Source organism: Ovis aries, chromosome 9 (genome assembly GCF_016772045.2).
Source record: "Ovis aries strain OAR_USU_Benz2616 breed Rambouillet chromosome 9, ARS-UI_Ramb_v3.0, whole genome shotgun sequence".
In the NCBI taxonomy this organism is placed as follows: domain Eukaryota; kingdom Metazoa; phylum Chordata; class Mammalia; order Artiodactyla; family Bovidae; genus Ovis; species Ovis aries.
Window position 1 is genome coordinate 77,815,017 of NC_056062.1, and position 24,881 is coordinate 77,839,897.

Consider the following 24,881-nt stretch of genomic DNA (forward strand, 5'->3'; position numbering starts at 1 on the left):
GAGAGGAAAAGGAAATATAGTTTTATACCTATCAGGCTAAGATTTCCATTACAAGTTCAAATGAAGATATCAAAGTGTCATATGGATAAACAACAAAAAATGGAAAAAATATGAACAAATAATTCATATAAAACATAATTTGGCCAAAAAACTTACTAAGATATGATCAACTTTCCTTAATAATAAAATAAAAATTAAGGCAACAATCAGATATTCTTTTCAGTTGTCATCTTGGCAAACATTTTAATCAGTTAATTTGTATTTTTAAAAACATCTGACATTGTTGAAGCCCTTTGTTAGAATGTTTCATATACTGGGACTATAAGGATAGCTTGCAGAGTGAAATTACAAGACAGGATATTTAAACATGCAAGTTTTTCTACAAAGTAATTCCATTTCTAAAAACCTATGCTACAGAAATATTAAAACATATGACATGTGAGATTCATATCAATAATTTGAAAAATTTTTAGTATCAGCAGTATTATTTGAAATAGTGAAAAAAAGGGAGAGAAGGAAGGAGGAGAAAGGAGAGGAAGAAAATGGTAAGCAATTAATCTATTCATCAAAAAAGATATGGCTGAATTAACTTTGGAATATTTGTGATCAGGATTATAATTCAATCATTTAAAAATGAGGAACAGTTCAACATATGACAGAAATCATATTTTTTATACACTGTGATATAAAAATATATGCATTTATGTAGTTTAATCCATATGTTTTTAAAACAGTATGTGAGATTGAGCATGTGTTTATTTATCTCATTAACACAGAGCTACAGAGAGGTAAAATACAAACCCTTCACAGAGGTTACCAGTGAAGACAGTAAAATGGAATTGTATGAGGGAAGGAGGTTTTTAACTTTTTACTGTATATTTCAGAATTGATGTTTTACAACAGTAAATCATGTCCGACTCTTTGCGACCCCATGGACTGTAGCCTGCCAGGCTCCTCTGTTAATGAGATTCTCCAGGCAAGAATACTGGAGTGGGTTGCCATGCCCTCCTTCAGGGGATCTTCCCAACCCAGGGTCAGAACCGAGGTCTCCTGCATTGCAGATGGATTCTTTACCATCTGAGCCACAAGGGAAGCCCAAGAATGCTAGAATGGGTAACCTAACCCTTCCCCAGGAGATCTTCCCAACTCAGGAATTAAACCGGGGTCCTCCCACATGGCAAGTGGATTCTTTAGCACCTGAGTTACCAGGGAAGCCCCATTTTAAAATAAAACACATCTTAATTTACATCAACTCACCTGGACCTTACAGTTCTTCTTACATATCTTAGCAGGTATGAGAAGAATATGGCGACATAAACTTATTGTAGAACTCTGCCAATTTAAATAACTAAATTACATGTAGACCAACCATATCCAAACATGCACACAGATGTTTACAGAAGCTTTATTCAAAACTATCAAAACCTGGAAGCAACCAAGATGTCCTTTAGAAAGTGACCTGCTAGATAAACTGTGGTGCACTTAGAAAATGGATTATTATTCATTAATAGAAATGAACCATAAAAACACATGGAGTAAATTTAAATACATATTTCTAAGTGAAAGAAGCCCATCTGAAAAGGCTACATACTGAATGCTTCCAACTATGTGACAATCTGGAAAAAGCATAACTATAGAAATAATAAAAACATTAGCACAGAAGTTAAGGAGAGAAGAGCAACAGGCAGAGCAAAGAATGTTGGGGACATTGAAATTACTCTGTATATCGCTATATTAGAAGATATATGTTGCTATACATTTGTTCAAACAGAAAAATATATTACACCACGAGTGATCCCTATTGAGAAATAAGGATTTTGGATAATAATGATGGATCAGTATAAATGCATCAAGTGTAATAACATACCACTTTGGTGGGGTTTTTGATAATGCGGGAGACTACACATGTGTGGGGCAGTAGATACGTGAGAAATCTCTGAACCTTCCCCTCACTTTAAATGCGAGCCTAAAACTGCTCTAAGAAAATAAATTCTAAAAATATAAATAATTTTTAAAAATGCAGGCCAAATTTTAAAACTCCTTGAAACCAAGGATACCAAAGGTTTCCACAAAAGCTGCTTACGGTCAAATTTTTAAAATCTACTGATAGAGGATATTCAGTTCAGTTCAGTGGCTCAGTCTGTGTCCAACTCTTTGCAACCCCATGAATCGTAGCATGCCAAGCCTCCCTGTCCATCACCATCTCCCGGAGTTCACTCAGACTCACATCCATCGAGTCTGTGATGCCATCCAGCCATTTCATCCTCTGTCGTCCCCTTCTCCTCCTGCCCCCAATTTCACCCAGCATCAGAGTCTTTTCCAATGAGTCAGCTCTTCACACAAGGTGGCCAAAGTACTGGAGCTTCAGCTTCAGCATCATTCCTTCCAAAGAAATCCCAGGGTTGATCTCCTTCAGAATGGACTGGTTGGATCTCCTTGCAGTCCAAGGGACTCTCAAGAGTCTTCTCCAACACCACAGTTCAAAAGCATCAATTCTTCAGCGCTCAGCCTTCTTCACAGTCCAACTCTCACAGCCATACATGACCACAGGAAAAACCATAGCCTTGACTAGACGGACCTTAGTCGGCAAAGTAATGTCTCTGCTTTTGAATATACTATCTAGGTTGATCATAACTTTTCTTCCAAGGAGTAAGCGTCTGTTAATTTCATGGCTGCAATTTGTAGAAAATTCTGAAAGCATATTGTCACCCTGCTTATTTAATGTATATGCAGAGTACATCATGAGAAACGCTGGACTGGAAGAAACACAAGCTGGAATCATGATTGCCGGGAGAAATATCAATAACCTCAGATATGCAGATGACACCACCCTTATGGCAGAAAGTGAAGAGGAACTAAAAAGCCTCTTGATAAAAAGTGAAAGAGGAGAGCAAAAAGTTGGCTTAAAGCTCAACATTCAGAAAACAAAGATCATGGCATCTGGTCCCATCACTTCATGGGAAATAGACGGGGAAACAGTAGAAACAGTGTCAGAGAATATTACTGTTGTATAAATAATGTTATTACAATTTGAAAATAAAACCATCTAATAAATGTTAATATTATCAAGCAGATTGGACATCATTACCTGACTGTTAAGTGATATTTCAAGTCATTACACACCAAAAGCTGTATTTGCTGATATTATGATTTAAGAAGTTATACAAGGTGTTGAAATCTCTATGTGGCTTAAAAGTGTTTTCCAAAAAGCTATGAAAAATATAATCAGTTTAAAAATCTCTTTAAGTAGAATGATCAGGCTATTAGTAGTGTAAAAGCTCCTATTTTAGATACACTAATTTTCAATCCATCATATTATCTAAAAGACAACAGAATAGGAAGACAAGCTTGTATTTTCAAAAGATAATTTTTTCTGTAATTATGTACATTTTAAAGGTAGCACAGGCATACTCTATAATACTGCCAATTTTGAACCATACTTTATTTAACCAAAATGTCTGTAACATCTACTACATGCTGGGGACTAATCTAACGTCAGAAGTCAATAATAAGTACATCTAAAGTCAAGAATACTACTCACGTTAAATGTTGCATTGTGTAATAAGAAGTTCATTAAATTACTTTAAATATAGAGAATAATAATTAAAAATTACTGATATGAGACAAGATACAGAAGATATAGAAAAAACTTGAAGATTACCAGATCTGAAACAAAGTGACTTTCCTTTTTTATTCACAATGTTTTAGTGCTACCTTAAACATCATTTCCTGAGAAACAGTCACTGAATTCCCCAAATTAGATTTGGCCCTTCCTCTATAATCTCATAGAATTCTGACATAATTCTGTATAATATATTTAATTCTTCATGGTATAATGCAAAAGTTTCAGTATTGTTTCTCCAATGGAAGCAGAAGAGCACAGTAATACTGTACAGCAATAAATGCAGTGGTTAATAGATGGACTTCAAAGATATATTCTGCCTGCCCCTCCCCACTATTCTTACTCTTTCAATGAGAAAGGATCTTTATGTATATATTTATTAATCTAACACCAGCTAGATAAAATTGGCTGAAAAAGCATAAAGCCTGAAACTCCAAGCCACAGAAGTAAATGTCTATATTTTTTGCCTCTGTATGTCAGTCAATGATTTACATCAGAACATCCTTTTACCTTCTCATGGCTGAACTGGAACCTGGTAACAATGTACGTCCAAAACCTCTGTTCTTATTTTGAGGATTTAAGTAATGGTATCAATGGTTAAATGGTAACTCTGAGTATCCTATAGTATGTCTAGAACAATGGCACCAAATAATGACATCTGATACCAAATGGTTTATGTTCCTGAAGTTCAAGATTCTCATCATAACAAGGTTACTTAATGATACTAAGGAATCAAAAAACATTTGTTCAATGACAGTAGAATTCAGCTCCCAGAGTAAGTGTTTCTCAAAATTAAGCCATTTCTGTTCCAAGCTTCTATCATCTGTTGCATAAGAGTCTTAGAGAGATGCTGTAACAAAAGTAGGCCAACTTTGGTTTTTGGTCAATAAGGAAGGAGGACTTCTAATGGGAAATTAAGAAAAAAAAATTCCTATAGCAATTTTTCTTTTAAACATTAAGACTTCTAACCACCAATTTATATAATTATGTACTTTATTCAGTAAAATGCAATTCAGTTTTCGTAGTGCTAAAACCAAGACAGTATTCATTTCACTGCAAGGACAATCCATGTTTCCTATATTCATTTCATGTAGCACCATGAAATAATAAGAATGCCTTGCTCAGTAAGCATTAGTTGAAATCAATCATTAATATTTTAAAAAGAGGAAAAAATTATATGTGCATCTTCTTTAAATAAATCTTTCCCTAGTAGTGTATTGACATTGTTTTTAAAACGTACTTTTGTGTAAGGTACATATTTATGATTTATAGTTTCATTTTATTTAAAGTTTTCAATAATCACCAAGAAAAAAAACTGTATCAATCTTTAGTTTCTCCTGTATGTTACTGGGAAATCAAGTTGTTCAGTCATGTATTTACTCTTAATTTTACTGGCCCAAGTCCTTAAAATGGCTCATAAATTCCTACAGGATCAGGATCCCTACTGTCCTTTTGACTTCCTCTTCAATCCCGGGTCCCGGGACTTTCTGCTTCAGTCAGACTGTCCTCCTTACTATTTCTTGAAGGCAAGACTACTGGAAAAAAATGATGGATTGAAGAACACAGCAGAAGAGGAATCACACCACCTGTCTCTCAATCCCCCAATTCCTTACTCTGAAGGAGATCTCATAAGGATTTAGGGAATCACAACACAACAGAAATAAAGGCAGATTTGTGTATCTTCTTATATTGCTATTCTTCCATTCCATTGGTGTGGCTTAGAAAACAGTTGAAAATGCGACAGAGGAAAATGCTATCCCCTTCCAAGACTTATGAGCTATGGAAAGTTGCTTAGTTCAATTCAATAAGCATTATTGATTGCCTACATTTGCTAGGACCTTCAGAAACAAAGAAGCATAAAGATGGAGATCATGTCTTTGAGGAGCTTACACTGGAAAGACAGAAATGAATGAATAACAAACTTACTAAATGGGTAGGTAGCACAGACCTGTTTTAGAAAATTTTATCATTATGTGGAGAAGGAAATTGGCAACCCACTCCAGTATTCTTACTTGGAGAATTCCATGGACAGGAGCCTGGCGGGCTACAGTCCTTGGGGTCACAGAGTCAGACATGACTTAGTGACTGAGCCTGTACCGCAAACGCATAGCTACAGAAAAGAAGTTGTTAACTCACTCATAATCCTAATAATGACTCTGATGTCACTGGAAAGAAATATACTTCTTGCCAAAGATAAGAAAAATACAAGCTGCTACCTCTCCCAAATATTTGAGAAATATCCCTGGGGAATGTGGGAGCAAACTTGAAAAGTTGCAGGATGTCAGTTTAAATCAATAAAGGATGGAAGATAAATAAGGCTAAGGAATGTGATTACTATGTCCCTAAATAAAAATAACTAAAGAAATAGAATTTATTCATTCATGAAGCAATTATTTACTTAATTTGCTCAATGCTAGAAATAGCTGTTAGATTCTGGGAATACAAATGTGAGTAAGTCAGATACAGTATGATAAGCATTATGAGGACAGAAAAGAGGTCCTAAGGTAGGGAAGCTTGGAAGAATGGCACAGACCTATTTTAGAAAGACTGAAAGGGAAAAGTTTCTTCATTGAGAGGGTAACATTTAAATAAAAACTTAATAGTTATGAAAACAGCAATGGAAGCAATAGAAACAGAACATGCAAAAGATCCCAGGCAAGAAAAAGCATGCAGTGTTTGAAGAAGTGAAAGATGATCAATGTAACACAAAATGACAAAAGATGAAATGAAAGAAGCCTACAGAGAGAGGATCAGGTCGAACTCTTGTCAGCCTCAGTAAGGAGTTTGGATTCTACCTTAAGCGTAACAGGAAGTCACAAAAGCATTTCAAGTAGGGAATAAAATGATCCAATTTAGATTTTTAATAAGATGACTCCTGCTATCATCTAGACAACAGATGATAAAATAATCTGGAAATGACACTAGGGAGACTAATCAGGATACCCTTACATTATCCTATATAAGAATTATACAGTTCTGACTAGGAAGCAGCATACAAACAGACTGAAATAAAAACACTAAGAATAACTTGGAGGCAGAACAGATAGGGCAAGGAGATACTAAAGATGAGTCCTGGGTTTCAGCCTTGAGCAACATGGGCAATGGTGTTAAGGGTAGGTACAGAGTTGTACACATTTGATACAGTTTGGCTTTAAGGACCTGCCTGTAAGATATCCAAACAGAGCTGTCCAGGGAACTGAACCTGAGACACCTTAAAAGAAAAAAAGAAGGAAATAGAAGAAAAGAAGCAATAAAGCAAGTAAGTTAAAACAAATGTAAAATAGAAAGATCATCAGTATGAATTAAATGTTATTATATAGACATAAATAGAAATACTGGGTTTTAAGTCAGCTTTAGAATGATTATGATCAAATAAACAAGAAAAAATAAAACTACACTGTAGTGTCAAAACCTAATAAATAAAATAAGCTTCACTTTGCTTGAAGTCTGTACCTTTCCTCTTAAAATGCAAACATAAAAGATGTGATCATATGTTTTATCTGAATTGCATTTTACCATACACATATAAAGAACTTTCACATATCTTACTTAAGACTTAAAACTGTAAGATAGTTGGGTACACTTATTACCATATTAAAAATAAATTGCGCCTATCTGAGGTTAGCTTAACATGGGAGGGGAACTGGGTTAAAACCGTTTATTTCTGTCACTAACCTACTAGTTTTCCTACTATACCTTAATAATTATTGATCTATACTTCACACTGATCATGGTTTTAGGCAACACTATTTGGCAATGGGGTTGCCTGGTGGCTCAGATGGTAAAGAATCTGCCTGTAATGAAGAAGACCCCAGTTCAATTCCTGGGTTGGGAAGATATGCTAGAGAAGGGATAGGCTACCCACGCCAGTATTCATGGGCTTCCCTGGTGGCTCAGTTGGCAAAGAATCCACCTGCAATGTGAAAGACATAGGATAGATTCCTGGGTTGAGTAGACTCCCTGGAGAAGGGAAAGGCTACCCATTCCAGTATTCTGGCCCGGAGAATTCCATGGACTGTACAGTCCATGGGGTCACAAAGAGTTGGACATGACCAAACAACATTCACTCACTGACTGTTTGGCAATATAAAATTAAATAACCTAAAGAAAAAGTGACCTTTACATAGTAATGTTATTTTAAATTTCTGGAGTTTGGATAATATATAAACCTTTAAGCAACTTGCCATAAGAACTGCAATGATGCCTGAGACTTTTCATTAAAATACAAACTACATTTGATACTATCACTCCTGAAAGCCCCTTGGGAAATAATGGCTTTTGGATTCTGCAAGTCAGCGTGACATGGCATGCAAAATTGCATCTCATGCCGAGCCAACCAGGAAAATATATGTCATCACTATGTGACATTCAGAATTTCATCTGGAAACTATAATCTTGTTCTGACTGCAAAAGAAGGGAAAAAAGACTGCATACAAAACAATTTGGTTGAATTTTTGCTGAATTCTTGCCAGTTTGTATAAAATATTAGAACAACTCATTTCCAAAGAAGACCATACATTTGAAAACCTTTCCATGTACTTAATATCACCATATATTCTCAAAAAACTTCAAAATTAACTGACAAATTTTAAATTCTGTTATAATTCTAATTAATGAATCTGCTTATAACTGTTTATAATGAAACAGTTTCAAAATTAATAAATTCTGCAAGGTAGAACTTTATTTTCAAAACTATATATAACAGAACACCTCCTAATTCCTCTTCCCCACATGAATAAACTATAGGTTGAGAAACAAAACAAATGAACACCTGCCATAAAGTTTGCAATCTTATGCATCCCATGTCTTGGTCTTCTAAATTATTTTTCACCCTGCCCTCCATTCACGCATGCAATACCTTCAAAATTCACTTATGTTATTCCTATCAAAACAGAAATGCATAAGTGTGATTTAGTCTATATGTTATGCAATCAACATTTTGTGTTTTAAAACTGCTGTGATTAAGCATAAAATGAAAAATTAGTAGACGTGAATCGAGATAGATGATTGCCTTTAAAAAATTATCCCCAGGAGCCATGTTTCTGCTATCCCTACATTTTCTGGTATCCATATCTCACACCCTTGAACACAGAGGTTGGACACTTGACCCAAGCTGGGCTGCCACTGGCCAAGTCATAATGTCTAACCTCCTTGACCACAGTGATTGTCCAAGATGTGTGCACATGAGCCAAGAAAGCCCAAAGAAAACTGCTTCCAATATTTTTTCAACAAGTACTGGACCATATCATTGTCTCTTTGATCAGAGCTAAGCATTCGAGTCCAGAGGTACCACAGCCATGCTAGGTCAAATACACACACATTCATATAATAAGAGAGAGATAAACCAAAATGAAAACACAAGAATCCTCACAGAGTGGAATCAGATTCAAAGTCATTCCAAAGACAAGATTTGTATTGTATTTATCTTTCTTACCATTTTGGTTATCAGAATCAATCAATTTCCCCCCTCCCCTTTTCTTTTAACTTAAAATTATTTGAATACAGTTTTCCTCTCTTGCTATCAGAGAGTCCTTCCTAATTTAGAAATGTAAATTCCTTCTCCAGTAAGGCAATCTCCTATTAGTTAGGAGAAAATGAGGCAATGTTAGTAGTTGTACCTGCACAGACCTTGTAGTAACACTGCATAGCCTACATAGGCTGCAAAGTGCTACAACATGATTTAAACATACCATTGGGCTTACTTCCTCAAGAACTACTCACCTTCATGCCCAGCCTAGCTTATCTGGCTCTCGCTCCTTCCATTTCCACATTTACTGGTCATTATACCAATGACTTTCTGCCTAAGCTGCATGTTTGTGGAGACGTTATTGATTTTTTATTCTTTTAATCATTTCTCCATCCAGAATTCTTGAACTACATTACCCAATACTTTGTTCAGTTTAACTTGGCTCCTTGAGACCCTCCCACCTGGACCACATATGACAGACTCTCTCTGTTTGTGTTTTGGATCCCAATACAGCAGTGTCCCCAAATGTGCTGCATAAAACTACAAGACCATCTACTGAGCTACAGGGGATATATATGAGAATAGTCACTCATACTTACTTTTACTCAAAAATAAGGACATACTGTTAATATTTAGTAAAGTGGAAAAGCACTGTGTATCTTTCCCATGACAGAAGAAAGCACGTTACACTACATTAAATATACTGAAGGAAGAGAAGACACTCAGTAACGGAAGGAACCGGCACTCTTCTGTTTCAGTTAACTGATGCATATTATAATTTACGTATACACATTTAATCAAATTGACAAATTTTATTATCTACATTTAGGGAAAATAAATTATCTACTTTATTATAAATTATAAATAATAATTAATAAATTATAAATAATAATCTAAATATTTAAAATAATTATAAATTATTCCTCAATTTTAAAAGATTCCTGTAAAACACAAAGGGCCAAACATATGAGTTAAAGATACCACGAACAAAAACATTAACAAATAAAGATGCCACTAACTTATTTAAAAGAATAAGGCAACATCTTTCCACTAATTTAGAAGAATATCTTATTTATACAAGCAAGACAGAAATGTACTAAACCTTTTCAAAATGGATGAGAATGAAAAATAAGTGTCCTGTGTGCATCATTAAAGACATTCCCAGGCTCAGGTCAACGAATCTCTCAGTAAGGGAGATTTTCAGTTATGTCAGCCACTACTGTAATAATCTGAATTAAGAATTAAATCTTTAAGTTGTTATTACAATGAAGTATTAAACTATTTTTTCAATGAAGCAGAGTATTACTCTCACTACAATATTATTGATGTATTCCTAAAATTCTATCAAAATAGTAAGATTCAAATGTTAAAATTAAAATTATCTTACATGCTCTATATTAATATAGTGTTAAACATATTTAATGCATGACTCAAATGACTCGTGAATGCTTACCTGAGATTTTTTACTCATAGAAAAGTACTAAGAAAAAAGTTTGAAGGATAATACTCTAAAGATAAACTATTTCAAATAGTTTGTGTTCTCTGTACTTGTTTTAACTCATTCTCTTACTACTGTAATCAAAATGTGAGCCTGTATCAGTTGTGTTCAAGGAAACTAAAAATAGTAGTTTTGTTAGTTTTTTCTACTTTATCCTGTTTCGTTCTACACTTGGGTTAGGACATTTAAAAGGCAAAGGAGTAAGGTAGTGAGGACTATAATTAGTGAGTTAGTGAATAAACTAACTCCAATACGATGGAGAATGTAAAAGTACCTTTCAATATTTAAATAATTTACCATCTATCTTCTCTGGAACGTAGCATTGAAATGTATACAATGCCGTGTATAAAACAGATATCTAGTGGGAAGTTCCACAGGGAGCTCAACCAGGTCCTCGGTGGTCTCACCCTAGAGGGGTGAGATGGGTGTGGAGGGTGGAAGGGAAGCTCAAGGGTGGGGGGATCTATGTATATTTATGGCTGATTCACACTGTTGTATAGCAGAAACTAATACAATATTGTAAAGGAATTTATCCTCCATTTAAAAAGAAATTTTTAAAAAGCTATCTCCTCTGACAAAATTCAGTGAAGTCTATATTCTACTTTCAAAGTAAAAATGAGAGTTAAACTTGGACATATTAAAAGAAACCATACATCAATTTCCTCTTACTGTCTCAGAAAAATTAAAAAAAAAAAAAAGGCCAAGGAGGTAAGGAAACAAGTATTTTTTTAAATTAAATATGAAATAATGACTGGTCTAATTCTTAAAAACTGAGGCTTCAAGAAGAAAAGGCATTATGAGCGTGCTATACAAACCGTAGTATATTTACATATAAAAATTAATAAACCTAGTTTGTTTAACAAACTTAACACATTCTTGAAATGAATCAGCAAACATTAGAAGCATTCTTCTGGACACACAGGACACACTAAAAAATGTATAAATTACATTTTTTAACAGAGCCTATGATTTACTTTAGGACTCCTCATATGAACACTAGCAGTGCCAGAAATTCAGGTATGCAGTCGTGCCAAGTGAGTAGTGCAATTATCAGACATGTCCATAAAAGATCATCATCAAGTGATCCAGGGATGTTCATGTAACATAAAAATTAAACGTTAAAAAACTAGTTGCCGGGGGCCAGCGTGAGGAATTCCGCCCATGGCAAAGGTCATGAGGAAGGAGGCTTGGCATACGCAAAGGCGTGATCAAGCCTCAGGAAACCCCCTGTTCCCGAGCATCTAACCCCAAAACCAGAGTCTGTTTTATGCTCTCACCTACACCTCTGACTTTACGGGGCGCTCTCCCCCATAACCGTTTCTCTCGGAGAAGGAGTAAACGTGCAGCTCCAAGACAATAAAAACTCTTGGGCGTGACAAGAGTGTTTCAGCTTACGGACTCCTCTGAAGGTTATCTAGCCCACTTGTATAGGTTTGTCCGGCCACATGTGATTGCTTACAGCCTCCCAACCTGAGAGGCACGAGATGTTTTAGACTTACTAAAGGCAAATTCTTTTGGGGAGTTAGAAATTATTAGTATAGTTAGTTAGGAATTATATTGGTGAAGGGTCTCTTCATTTGTTGTGTCAATAATTGCTGCTAATTCCCTGCTCTGGATGGGACAAGGATGTCTCAGGTCAAACCTCTCTGCTGACAGACTAGCTTGTATGACAGGATTATCCTTACTGCCGCCACTAGGCACATGATTGTTTACTACCTCTCAACCATAAACAGCACAGAGAGTTTTGGAGTATTTTGAGAGTCTTAATTAGCATAGGACTTTTTCTTCTTGTTGAGTCAATGATCGCTGCCAGGCCTCTATATCCTTAGGTACCTGAGAATATATTAATCAATCTATTTGGAATATAGCAAAGGAAATATGGTAGTTTTTGATGTTAGCAATACTAGACTTTTTGAGTTAATGGATTTTCTCTTTTGTAATAGATCACTGTACTTTGTTATAAATCACTGTGTCCTTGCTATGTAAAAATGTAACTCTATCATATCATAAGACTAAATAGATCTTAAGGGGAGCATTGGTGAAAGGATTTTCATTTGTCGGGCTGATGTTTGCTGCTAAATCTCCATGTTCCCTACCCTTATAATGAATATAACTAACATATAGGAGAAATAAGTATTAACCTTTAAACATATAGGAGAAATAAGTATTAACCTTTAAGCATATAGGAGAAATAAGTGTTAACCTTTAAGACTAATCATGTTAACCTTGGGTTAAATAAATTCCTTTCTTGATTGTAACTCACTACACCCTCACCCTATAGGAATGTAACTTTATTTGGAGGGTGGTGCCTGGTTTAAGAAAAAACACCCTTGGAAGAAATAAGTTTTTGGTTATCAGAAAGAAAGGATCATAAAATGTCCGCAGGTCTCACTCATGGCCAGAAGATGATGTAATATCCCTAAGACCTTTTTTTTATACATTTATGTGAAGCACCTGATTTTGATAAAGGTCAGGACTGCTGACCCCCACGTGACTCTGTATTCATCCCTATGTGTAACAAAAGGTATATAAGCAAACCCAAAATAAAGAAATCGGATCAGTTTCCAGAAAGACTGATTCCCTCATGTCGTTCTTTTCTGCTCCCCATTTTTCGGGCTGAATTCCCATCTGGAGCGTGGGTGCCCCCCAAGTCTACTTATTTGCCCCGGTTTTCAAGACCACGCGAGAAGGAGCCCAAGGAGGGGCACCTTCCGATATTCAAGTGGCACCGGTGGCCCAACGTAGATGGTGCAAATTCCTTGTCTTGGAATTTTATTGGTATCCCGCGTAAACCAAGTTATTCAGCCCCCTTTTTTCTCTCCTACTATTTTCTGGCCGAATTCCCATCTGGTACATGGGTACCCGCCAAGCCTACTAATTTTGCCTGGGCTTCTAAGATAGGACCAGGGGGGCCTGAGTGCCACCTCTCCTTCTGGAGAACGGGAAGACGCCTGTGGCCTACGTAGGTGGTGAATGGTATCCCATGTGAACCAAGTTATTCAGCCTCTTTTTCTCCGCTAATCTTCTAATCCCTTTCTATCTGTAATTAAATAAGTTATTTCCAGAGACGCCGACTCCGTCCCCACCTTCGAATCACCCTGGATCCACCGGGGCTGGAACCCGGCAACTAGTCTATAGTTAGAGCCATCTGGATGATGGCTAAAATATCATATGATCATCTGGCAACCATTGGAATCCTTTAGCAAAGTAAGCTTACAAATTGTCTCATTATAAATTACTGCCCAGAATAGCCCAGAATAGTTTATTACCCAAGGTAGCACAGAAACAATGTATAAGTTAATGTGAATATTAAGTAGAATTTTTAAATCTATAGACTGATAATAGTTTTTCCCACAAGTTTTAAGTTTACAAATAAATTCTCTTACAAAGTAAAAAAGGGAAAAGAACACTTTAATAAATCTATATTTCATTAAGGTCTCTGATTACTTTCTGAATAATATTTTTAATTTCTTTTATTTTAAACATACTTCATTAGATAAACTTCATTTTATTTTAAACCTTTCTTTATTCTATAAGGGGAAAATTTTTGAGATCTACATTTTACCCCTGAGACAATAAAATCAATTACACATTATACATTAGTGTGTACTCTCACGCTTTAATATTTTCCTATGAAACTAAATAATTAATCACAAAAGAAGGGAATTTTATGCTAAATTACATGATTAAAGTGAGCAACTTCTAATATACATAAATCCACAAAAATATATTTCTTGTACATGAATACTAATTCCACACTATAATTAGGAACATATCTGCTCAACATTTAAGCTTACTCATAGTAACAATGACTTAAAGAAATGGCAACCCACTCCAGTACTCTTGCCTAAAAAATCCCATGGACGGAGGAGCTTGGTGCAGGCTACTGTCCATGGGATTGCAAAGTATCAGGCACGACTGAGCAACTTCACTTCACTTAAGCAGATTTAGATGAATAACTATATTGGTATGCCCCATTTTACTTACAATCAAAAATTATTACAAAATTAGAATCCAGAATATATCAGCACCTTCAGGAGCAACTAGTATCAGCAAAAATTAGAAATGTACCTCCTTAAAACCATCCTGTAAGTTATACTGCCTTGGATAGAATGATTTTTTAGATGAAGGCATTTCAAGCTTAAAGTGTTAAACTGATAAACTAATAAAAAATACTTGGCAAAGTGTAATATCATGTTTTATTTTCTTATAAGGAGCATATTACTTCCATGTGAAAACCAAGGAGCTTGCCTTAAAAAACTATATATTTACTAATCTCTTACATTCTCTGAAGCAATGCAAGGAAATCAGTACTTATCCTGCATCAATACTTATTTGCAGAGAGACAATTAACTAAACTGACATATAATGATATATACTTTATCTTCTTACATTTTCCTCAAAGTGGCAATTCGCTGTTAAATCTTATACCTGCTTATAAGATCTTATATTCTACTTTATCTGTAATCTCACTGTATAAATTATAAACTTTACAGTAGCTCTAATTTTTCCTTCTTTCCCACTTGCCTCACTATAACTATTGACATACCCAAGTTTCAGTACAGTCAAATTTCATGAAACAGTGGTATACAGAGGCTGTCTCTACATATTCAACTTCCATTCATTCGTTAAAAACTAAAGCTCCTCTGGCCAACAGACATTGGCCAATTAGTTTTTCACCTTCATTGTTCTTGGTAGTATTTAAGGAGTCAAATTAAAAGTTCTTCTATTATTTTAAAGTACTTGCAGTACTTTAGACTTTAGAGGTACATAACATTGTAAGATGAAAATGGGTAGTATTTTTTAAAGAGCTATCATTTATGAAGGATACTGTTTTTTAAAGTTTTCATCTCCATTACAGACATCAGACAATTTCATCAAGAGTTCCAAATTAACACTCATACCATTTCCAAAACATAGGATAGACAGATGTCATAACTGTGAATGGCTTCTTTGTTTTGAAAGATACACAGATTCTCTAGAAGATTATTTCGAATTCTGTGATAATATCTTCATGTGAAACATGCTTTCACTCTGACTTGGCCTGCCCTACGTGCCTATGTCACTGCAATAGAGCTGTTCTGCTGTCAACACATTTCCAGCCATCAAGTACGTGTTCCCCCTGTAGCCAACTACTTAAGTCAGTTTCACTGAGACTGGAAGAGGATGTGTGCTTCTTGATAAATAATTAAAAAGCAAAATCAAACCCTGTGCAGTATCACCAAACCTTGGTGTTCATATGCCGGAACTGCTACATAATGTGTGTGCTGTGTGTGTGCTAAGTCGCTTCAGTCGTGTCTGACTCTTTGTGACCAAATGGACTGTCTGCCAGGCGCCTCTGTCCATGGGATTCCCCAGGCAAGGATACAGGAGAGGGTTGTCATTTTCTTCTCCAGGGGATCTTCCTGACCCAAGAATCAAACACACATTTCTTACGTCTCCTGTGTTGGCAGGTGGGTTCTTTACCACTAGCACTACCTGGGAAGCACTCATAACTTGGGGATGAACTTAAGACCAACTTTGGACCTTAGGTTGCAAATACAAAAACAAAAAGATTATTTTAATAAGAATTCAGGCATAAATTCACAGACAGAGCTACTTGTAAAATTCAGTTAAATAATTAAAATGTGCATTTCACAACACTGTGAATACACATTCTCCTCAACATATGATGGGGTTATGTCTTGATAAACCCATCATAAAGTGAAAATATCTTACGTTAAAAATGCATTTAATATACCTAACTTCCTGAACTTCAGAGCTTAGCCTGCTGCTGCTGCTAAGTTACTTCAGTCATCTCCGACTGTGCGACCCCACAGACAGCAGCCTACCAGGCTCCCCTGTCCCTGGGATTCTCCAGGCAAGAACACTGGAGTGGGTTACCATTTCCTTCTCAAATGCATGAAAGTGAAAAGTGAAAGTGAAGTCACTCAGTCATGCCCAACTGTTAGCAACGCCATGGACTGCAGCCCACCAGGCTCCTCCATCCATGGGATTTTCCAGGCAAGAGTACTGGAGTGGGGTGCCATTGCCTTCTCTGAGAGCTTAGCCTAGCCTATCTTAAATGTGCCCAAAAGACTTCTATTAGCCTACAGTTAGGAAAAATTATCTAACACAGAGCCTATTTGATTCTAAACTGTTGACTATCTCATGTAACTTATTAAACAGTGTACTGAGAGTAAAAACCAAAATAGTTGTATGGCTGTGAGTCTATTGTTCTTTACTCTAGCAGTTACAGGGCTGACTAACAGGTGTGGCTCACTACCCCTGCCCAGCATTACCACAGAATTCTATCTCATATTGCTAGTCTCAAAAAAGATCAAAATTCAGATTCAAACTACAGCTTCTACAGAACGCATATGGCTTTCACAGTATCATAAAGTCGAAAAACCTTAAGTCAAAAACTATTATGAGTAGGGCACCATCTCTGTACTTAACACAACTGAACCGTACACTTAAAAAGGTTAAAATTAAGATGGTAAAAGGAAAAGAAAAATAATAAGAAAAAAGGTTTGTAAAACCATATGAAAAACTTAACAAATTCATTATAGCTTATGACACAATGTAAATAATAATTAAAATAGTGGTAACTACAAATAGCTGTGAAAAGAAGAGAGATGAAAAGCAAAGGAGAAAAGGAAAGATATAAGCATCTGAATGCAGAGTTCCAAAGAATAGCAAGAAGAGATAAGAAAGACTTCTTCAGCGATCAATGCAAAGAAATAGAAGAAAACAACAGAATGGGAAAGACTAGAGATCTCTTCAAGAAAATTAGAGATACCAAGGGAACACTTCATGCAAAGATGGGCTCGATAAAGGACAGAAATGGTATGGATCTAACAGAAGCAGAAGATATTAAGAAGAGGTAACAAGAATACACAGAAGAACTGTACAAAAAAGATCTTCATGACCCAGATAATCACGATGGTGTGACCACTCATCTAGAGCCAGACATCCTGGAATGTGAAGTCAAGTGGGCCTTAGAAAGCATCACTACGCACAAAGCTAGTGGAGGTGATGGCATTCCAGTTGAGCTCTTTCAAATCCTGAAAGATGATGCTGTGAAAGTGCTGCACTCAATATGCCAGCAAACTTGGAAAACTCAGCAGTGGCCACAGGACTGGAAAAGGTCAGTTTTCATTCCAATCCCAAAGAAAGGAAATGCCAAAGAATGCTCAAACTACTGCACAATTGCACTCATCTCACATGCTAGTAAAGTAATGCTCAAAATTCTCCAAGCCAGGCTACAGCAATATGTGAACCGTGAACTCCCTGATGTTCAAGCTGGTTTTAGAAAAGGCAGAGGAACCAGAGATCAAATTGCCAACATCCGCTGCATCACGGGAAAAGCAAGAGAGTTCCAGAAAAACATCTATTTCTGCTTTATTGACTATGCCAAAGCCTTTAACTGTGTGGATCACAATAAACTGTGGAAAATTCTGAAAGAGATGGGAATACAGAGCACCTGACCTGCCTCTTGAGAAACCTATATGCAGGTCAGGAAGCAACAGTTAGAACTGGACATGGAACAACAGACTGGTTCCAAATAGGAAAAGGAGTACGTCAAGGCTGTATATTGTCACCCTGCTTATTTAACTTATATGCAGAGTAAGTACATCATGAGAAACGCTGGTTGGAAGAAACACAAGCTGGAATCAAGATTGCCGGGAGAAATATCAGTCACCTCAGATATGCAGATGATACCACCCTTATGGCAGAAAGTGAAGAGGAGCTAAAAAGCCTCTTGATGAAAGTGAAAGAGGAGAGCGAAAAAGTTGGCTTAAAGCTCAACATTCAGAAAACAAAGATCATGGCATCTGGTCCCATCACTTCATGGCAAATAGATGGGAAAACAGTGGAAACAGTGTCAGACTTTATTTTGGGGGGCTCCAAAATCACTGCAGATGGTGACTGCAGCCATGAAATTAAAAGACGCTTAGTCCTTGGAAGCAAAGTTATGACCAACCTAGATAGCATATTCAAAAGCAGAGACATTACTTTGCCAACTAAGGTTCGTCTAGTCAAGGCTATGGTTTTTCCAGTGGTCGTGTATGGATGTGAGAGTTGGACTGTGAAGAAGGCTGAACGCCGAAGAATTGATGCTTTTGAACTGTGGTGTTGGAGAAGACTTGAGAGTCCCTTGGACTGCAAGTGGAACCAACTGGTCCATCCTAAAGGAGATCAGTCCTAGGTGTTCATTGGAAGGACTGATGCTAAAGCTGAAACTCCAGTACTTTGGCCACCTCATGCAAAGAGTTGACTCATTGAAAAAGACTCTGATGCTGGGAGGGATTGTGGGCAGGAGGAGAAGGGGACGACCGAGGATGAGATGGCTGGATGGCATCACCGACTCAATGGACGTGAATTTGGTTGAACTCCGGGAGTTGGTGATGGACAGGGAGGCCTGGCGTGCTGCAATTCATGGGGTTGCAAAGAGTTGGACACGACTGAGCAACTGTACTGACTAACTGGCACATTTAAAGGACTCAATTTTTAAATTGAAAGCAATATAGGAATTGTCTACTCTAATTAAAAATAAAATAGAAAATTATTATTATTTTCATTTTGTATTGGGATATAGCCAGTTTAAAATGTTGTGACAGTTTCAGGTGAACAGCAAAGGGACTCAGCCATACATAAACATGTATCCAATCTCCACCATACTCCCCCATCCAGGCTGCTATATAACATTTGGCACAGTGCCATTGTTGGTTATCCATTTTACATAGCAGTGTGCATGCGTCCATTCTAAACTCTGTAAATATCCCTTCCCCCAACCCTCCCCGCAGCAAACATAAGTTCATTCTCTAAGTCTATGAGTCTCTTTCTAGAAAACAGAAAATTTTGAGACATAATTCTAAGCAAAGAAAATGATTAATACTGAGCACTCAACAACAAAGAGAATATCAACAAGGTTTCCTGAGAACTGATAATGGTGGGCATCCAAAGAGCACAATACATTGGTCATAAACTAGAAAGGTTATATCCAGAGCTTTTTACCATCTATACATGCCAACAGTCCATAAACAAGGCAAGAACAGGCATTTGTTTGATAACTGCTAATTGTACGGCTTCCCAGGTGGCATAGTGGTAAAGAATCTGCCTGCCAATGCAGGAGATGTTGGGTTTGATCCCTGGGTCAGGAAGATTACCTGCAGTAAGAACTGGCAACCCACTCTGGTATTCCTGCCTAGAAAAAATTTCATGGGCAGAGAAAGTTAGTGGGCTACAGTTCGTGAAGTTGGAGAGTCAGATATGACTAAACACACATATGCACACACACAATTTTTATGCTAGCTTGAGTAGCTGGAAATACAGACATCATTAACTGTAATGAGAATATCTACAGGATATGGAAATTAAGGGTTCCAGAGATGAGGGAACACTAAAGAAAGGAAATGAAAATATCCATATCCACAACTCAAATGCAAAAGTTCACATTTATAATTTGAAATAAAGAATACTGTATTTGCCTGATCACATGGTAGTTTTATTGTTAGCCTTTTAAGGACCCTCCATACTGTTCTCCATAGTGATTGCAACAATTTTCATTCCTACCAACAGGGTAGGAGGGATCCCTTTTCTCCACACCCTCCTCAGCATGTACTGTTTTGTAGACTTTTTCAAGGTGGCCAATCTGACCAGTGTGAGGTAATATCATATGATCCAGTAATCCCACTCTTTGGCATATATCCAGGGCATAATTCAAAAAGATAATGCACTCCAATGTTCACTGCAGCATATTTACAATAGCCAAGACATGAGAGCAATCTAAACGTCTACTGACAGAAAAATGGATAACGAAGATGAATAATGAAAGAAGAAAGAAAGAAGAAAGCCATAAGAAAGAAGAAAATAATGCCATCTGCAGCAATGCAGGTGGACCCGGAGATTATCAACATTAGTGTTAAGTAAGACAGAGAAAGACAAATATTGTATGATATCACTTACATGTGGAATCGAACAGAATTTTTTAAAAATGAGATAAATGGATTTATTTATAAAACAGAAATAGACTCACATTTTGAAAACAAGTTTATGCCTCCGCAAAGGGGCAACATGTGGGAAAAGGATAAACTAGGAGTTTGGGATTAACACACATACACTACTACATATACAATAGACACCCACAAGGACCTACTATATATAGCACATGGAATTGTAATCAATATTCTGTAAATAACCTGTATGGTAAAAGAGTCTGAAAAAGAATGATTATGTGTATACGTATAATTGAATCACTATTTAGTACATCTGAAACTAACACTGTAAATCAGTTATGCTTCAATAAAAAGTTTAAAATAAATGCATTAATTTTTTTAAAGAATAACGTGCTGTTTATGTTTTCAGATTCTAAACAGTAATAATTACTGATGAGAGATTATGCTCAAGGTTTTTCTTAAAATATTAATTTCTTGTAATTAAATGGGAAACTGTAAGAAAGGAAAAATGGGGCTTCCCAGGTGGCGCCAGTGGTAAAAGAACATGTCTGCCAATGCAGAGGACTTCAGAGACACAGGTTCAATCCCTGGGTTGGGAAAGATCCCCTGGAGAAGGGCACAGCAACCCACTCCAGCAATCTTGCCTGGAAAATCCCATGGACAGAGAAGCCTAGTGGGCTACAGTCCATAGGATGGCAAAGAGTCAGACACAACTGAAGCAACTCAGCACCCACAAGAGAGCAAAATAAACCTCAGATATTAATATCATTCATGAACTGATAGACAACTGATGAAATGTGAATTTACCTATAAAACTTCTCCATGCATAGTAAATATTTTCTATATAGTTCTATGTCATACAATTTCATTTAAAGAAGTATTTTCTATCATCTTTACTCATCCTTAACAATTACTTTAATTATTATGTGGTTTAAAGAACTGGACTAAATATAGTAAAGCAGGAGGTTAACGTGCATATAAAATTAAACTTATCAATTGATACTTAATGAACATTTACTAAGAGCTGATATTTATAAACCATTATGTAAATTACCAGATCAAGCAATTTAAAGTATAAAACTTAGCATGCTATCTAAAGGAAATGTCTAATTTTGTATTAAAAAATCAATTCAAGTTACAGACCATCTTCCTATGATACAAAAAATAAGCATAGTCCTTTTTTTATCAAATGGTAAAATAAAGTCTCAACGGAGCAAAAGGCCTGTGGATACTGACAGGTGGAAGTTGAATGATTCCATAAAACAAACATAACATAATATTTTAAGAAACAGAACACAAAATAATAGATATGAATAAAACTCCACAAAAATGTATGTTAGTACTTTTACCATTGTTGTTTTTAAATATGGTAAGGAAACTAACTTTTCCTGTAAACAAACACTAGCATGAACCTTCTTGTGTATTTAAACATATTTTAAATTCCTCAAGGTCATCAATCATGTCTTATTAATATTTCTACCCACAAAATTACTTACAACAGAGTCTGGCCCATTATAAATACTCAATAAGTGTTTTTTGATTATTAAAAATATAAAATCTTTTTTTATATGGTTGGGGATGTATGCGTTATAGGGAATAAAGCTGAATATCTAAGGGATAATATTAGAAACTTAAAACACTACTTGAAATCACCAAGCGGGTTTTTTAAATTACATAAAAGGAAATAAAAGATAATGTTTTATGGAAGAATATTTATGCTTTATATTTGCACAGCTCATATAGCTAACAAAGTAAGCAAAGGGGGAGGAAAGAGGATTGAGATGTAGGGTGGACTATAAGGATTCACTTTAAGAAGAAACATACTACTGGGAGATGATTCTCCAAGGGTCTCTTGTTTTTGCCTGTCTTACAAGTAGAGGCAGAGAGTACCTTTGTTTCCAGTGGTATTTTCAAGGGTATCTGTACAGTGTACAGCCTCAGAAAACAAACATATTGTCTTTCACCTGAGCAAAAAGCAGATTTGCTTACAGTCTTGCAAGACGTATATGGAGCCTTCCTCCCCCATAGAAAATGGAGGCATAGCTTTTACCCATTTAAAGCTTGAGGTTTCTCTCCTGTAACATAATCCACTATATACAGGTATCTCTTAGCCCTCTTTGTGTCACCCTGTGGGAATAAGGCTTAGGGCAGGGACACACACACACAGACACAGACACACACACACACACACACACACACACACACACACACACACGCTAATACTTTGGTAAAACTGCTAATGCTATAGATAATAAAGTCTTTTGTCTCTGTTCCAGGAGTCTTGTGTCTTGGTCAGCTTCATGAAAATGTGGCCTGGATTACTCCTTAGCTAGGAGGGAAGGTGAAATCACAGATCCTTTAGAGTTTTGACACATACCTGTTACGGTTTTTGTTTTTACAGGGCTGCTGGCATATTCAGATGCCTGATATGACTGTTGCTTTGCCAAGGGTGCACTTCCAACAGACACCTCATCCTCCTTCCTTCTGCTAATTGGCATAACAAGAGGAACAGCAATTACAGGCTGCTGGAGAGAGTCAAATGAAAAACTGAATTATTTACTATTTCTTAAGTACAAACATAGCATCACTGAAGAAAGTCCTTCACATGTTGGGGTCAATGCTTTACTATTTAGTAGTATTTTTTAAATTAATAACCATCCATAATCTCTACCTTCAGAGATAACCATCATTAGCTATTTCCCCTCTATGTCCACATATTTTGTTTTCAACTGAAGTATAATTGAGATACATCTTTATGTTACTTTATGTGCACAAGACAGTAGTTGATATTTCTGTACATTACAAAATGATCATCGTGATATGTCTAGTTATCCATCTGTCACCATACAAAGATACTGTGACATAATTGACTACATACTCCATGCTATATACATGGGGCTTTATCATTTTAAATCAATCAATCAATTACTCTTGCCCTCCCTTTTTATCACTGTTTCTCTCACATATACCCACAGGGACGCTTAACAATTTCAATCTCAATCAGAATTCTGCACAAAAACCAAGAGCACTTGGAAATAATTAAAATTTCATGTAAATTTTAGCAAGTAGTATAAAGATAACATGGCAGAAGCAAATTGAAACTAAAATTAACTTTGAAAATTATGATCACTAGAAAATGAAAAATTATCCTTATAAAATGATATTCAGGGAAATACTTCTATAAACTGATTATGTCCACTATTAATAAAGACAGTCCAACTTTGGGGAGAATTGCTAAAATTCTCTATCTTTTTTCTGAAAAAGTGATATCCACAGCATATTTAGAAAGCACAGAAAAACATCTATAGTTAGAGAAAGCTGGAAAACATTATGATCTTATATTGAATGCCTGAGTGCTGATCTCGACAATAAAACAGCTGTTTCATCTTTATTCACTGAAATAAAGTCTGATGTTACAGCTGATGACGCCCAATACAATCTTGTCAGATTTTTGGCAAAAAAAAAAAAAAGGTATTTTTAAGTTTGCTGTAGGATCAAAGATCAATGTTGAACTGAGTGGAAAACAATCATCAAATGTTGGGTTTCAGCCACAAATTGAGCAGGAAATTGCAGTTGGGGAAACAACAGATGATAACTGTGATACAGCTGCATCAGATGATGAATCTGGAGGGGGCTGTTAGGCAGCAGTATGATCTAATGTTACACTCAACACTACAACATCCACACTTTCACAGATTCAACTTCAAGCCTCACCAACTTGATGCTTATTTAATATTGCTTAAATTATAAATTAATATTTCAATGAGAACATATGCACATTATATAACCATATGATATAATAGGAAAAAGCCAAATCATGTTACAAACTATTACTTTGATTAAAAGGACAAGACAATTGATAAACAGAAAATGAAAAAATTACATGCATTGTGGGAAACATCACAACACAGAATATCTACTTTCCTGTTAAGTATTTAGTGAAACTGATAATATTTATACAAATCTAAATAGGAGATAGTATTTAACACCTAGATAAGAAATAGTGAGTCTAATTTAAACTTATTCATCTACAAAATAAGGGGGTGGAGATGTCTACTAGAAAATCTCTTTATGCTCTAACATTTAGTGATTTCATAATCCTTTGAATTTCCTCGCCATCATTTATAAGCATGGAATATGATGAAGCACTCTAAGAAGTTACAATCAAGTTTAGAATCAAAATTAATATATGAGAAAAATTATGTGCTATATAGTCTGATATTTAACTCATGCACAACAGTTGAAGATGAGACTAACAGAAGCTACGGTATTGTAAATACCAAACAACAACAACAAAATCTTTATGTTCGTGGTTCACACTCTGGGTGCAAGCTTCCCTGATGGTTCAGTGGT

The 24,881-nt window shown here is 36.0% G+C and overlaps 1 protein-coding gene across 27 annotated transcripts in view; it reads right to left on the reverse strand.

The window, feature by feature from the left end:
* Positions 1–24,881, reverse strand: part of VPS13B (vacuolar protein sorting 13 homolog B) — a 784,482-nt gene that overhangs the window by 435,218 nt on the left and 324,383 nt on the right. For 16 of the 27 annotated variants that reach the window (XR_006060874.2, XM_042254441.2, XM_060393907.1 and 13 more), the window contains exon 21: positions 22,906–23,053. Coding sequence is in view for 26 of the 27 variants with exons in the window: in XM_042254441.2 (XP_042110375.1) it covers positions 22,906–23,053 (148 nt within the window). In the remaining variant the exon portion in view is untranslated. The remainder of the gene's footprint in view (positions 1–22,905; positions 23,054–24,881) is intronic. The other 11 variants (XM_060393910.1, XM_060393900.1, XM_060393908.1 and 8 more) reach the window with 1 other exon arrangement.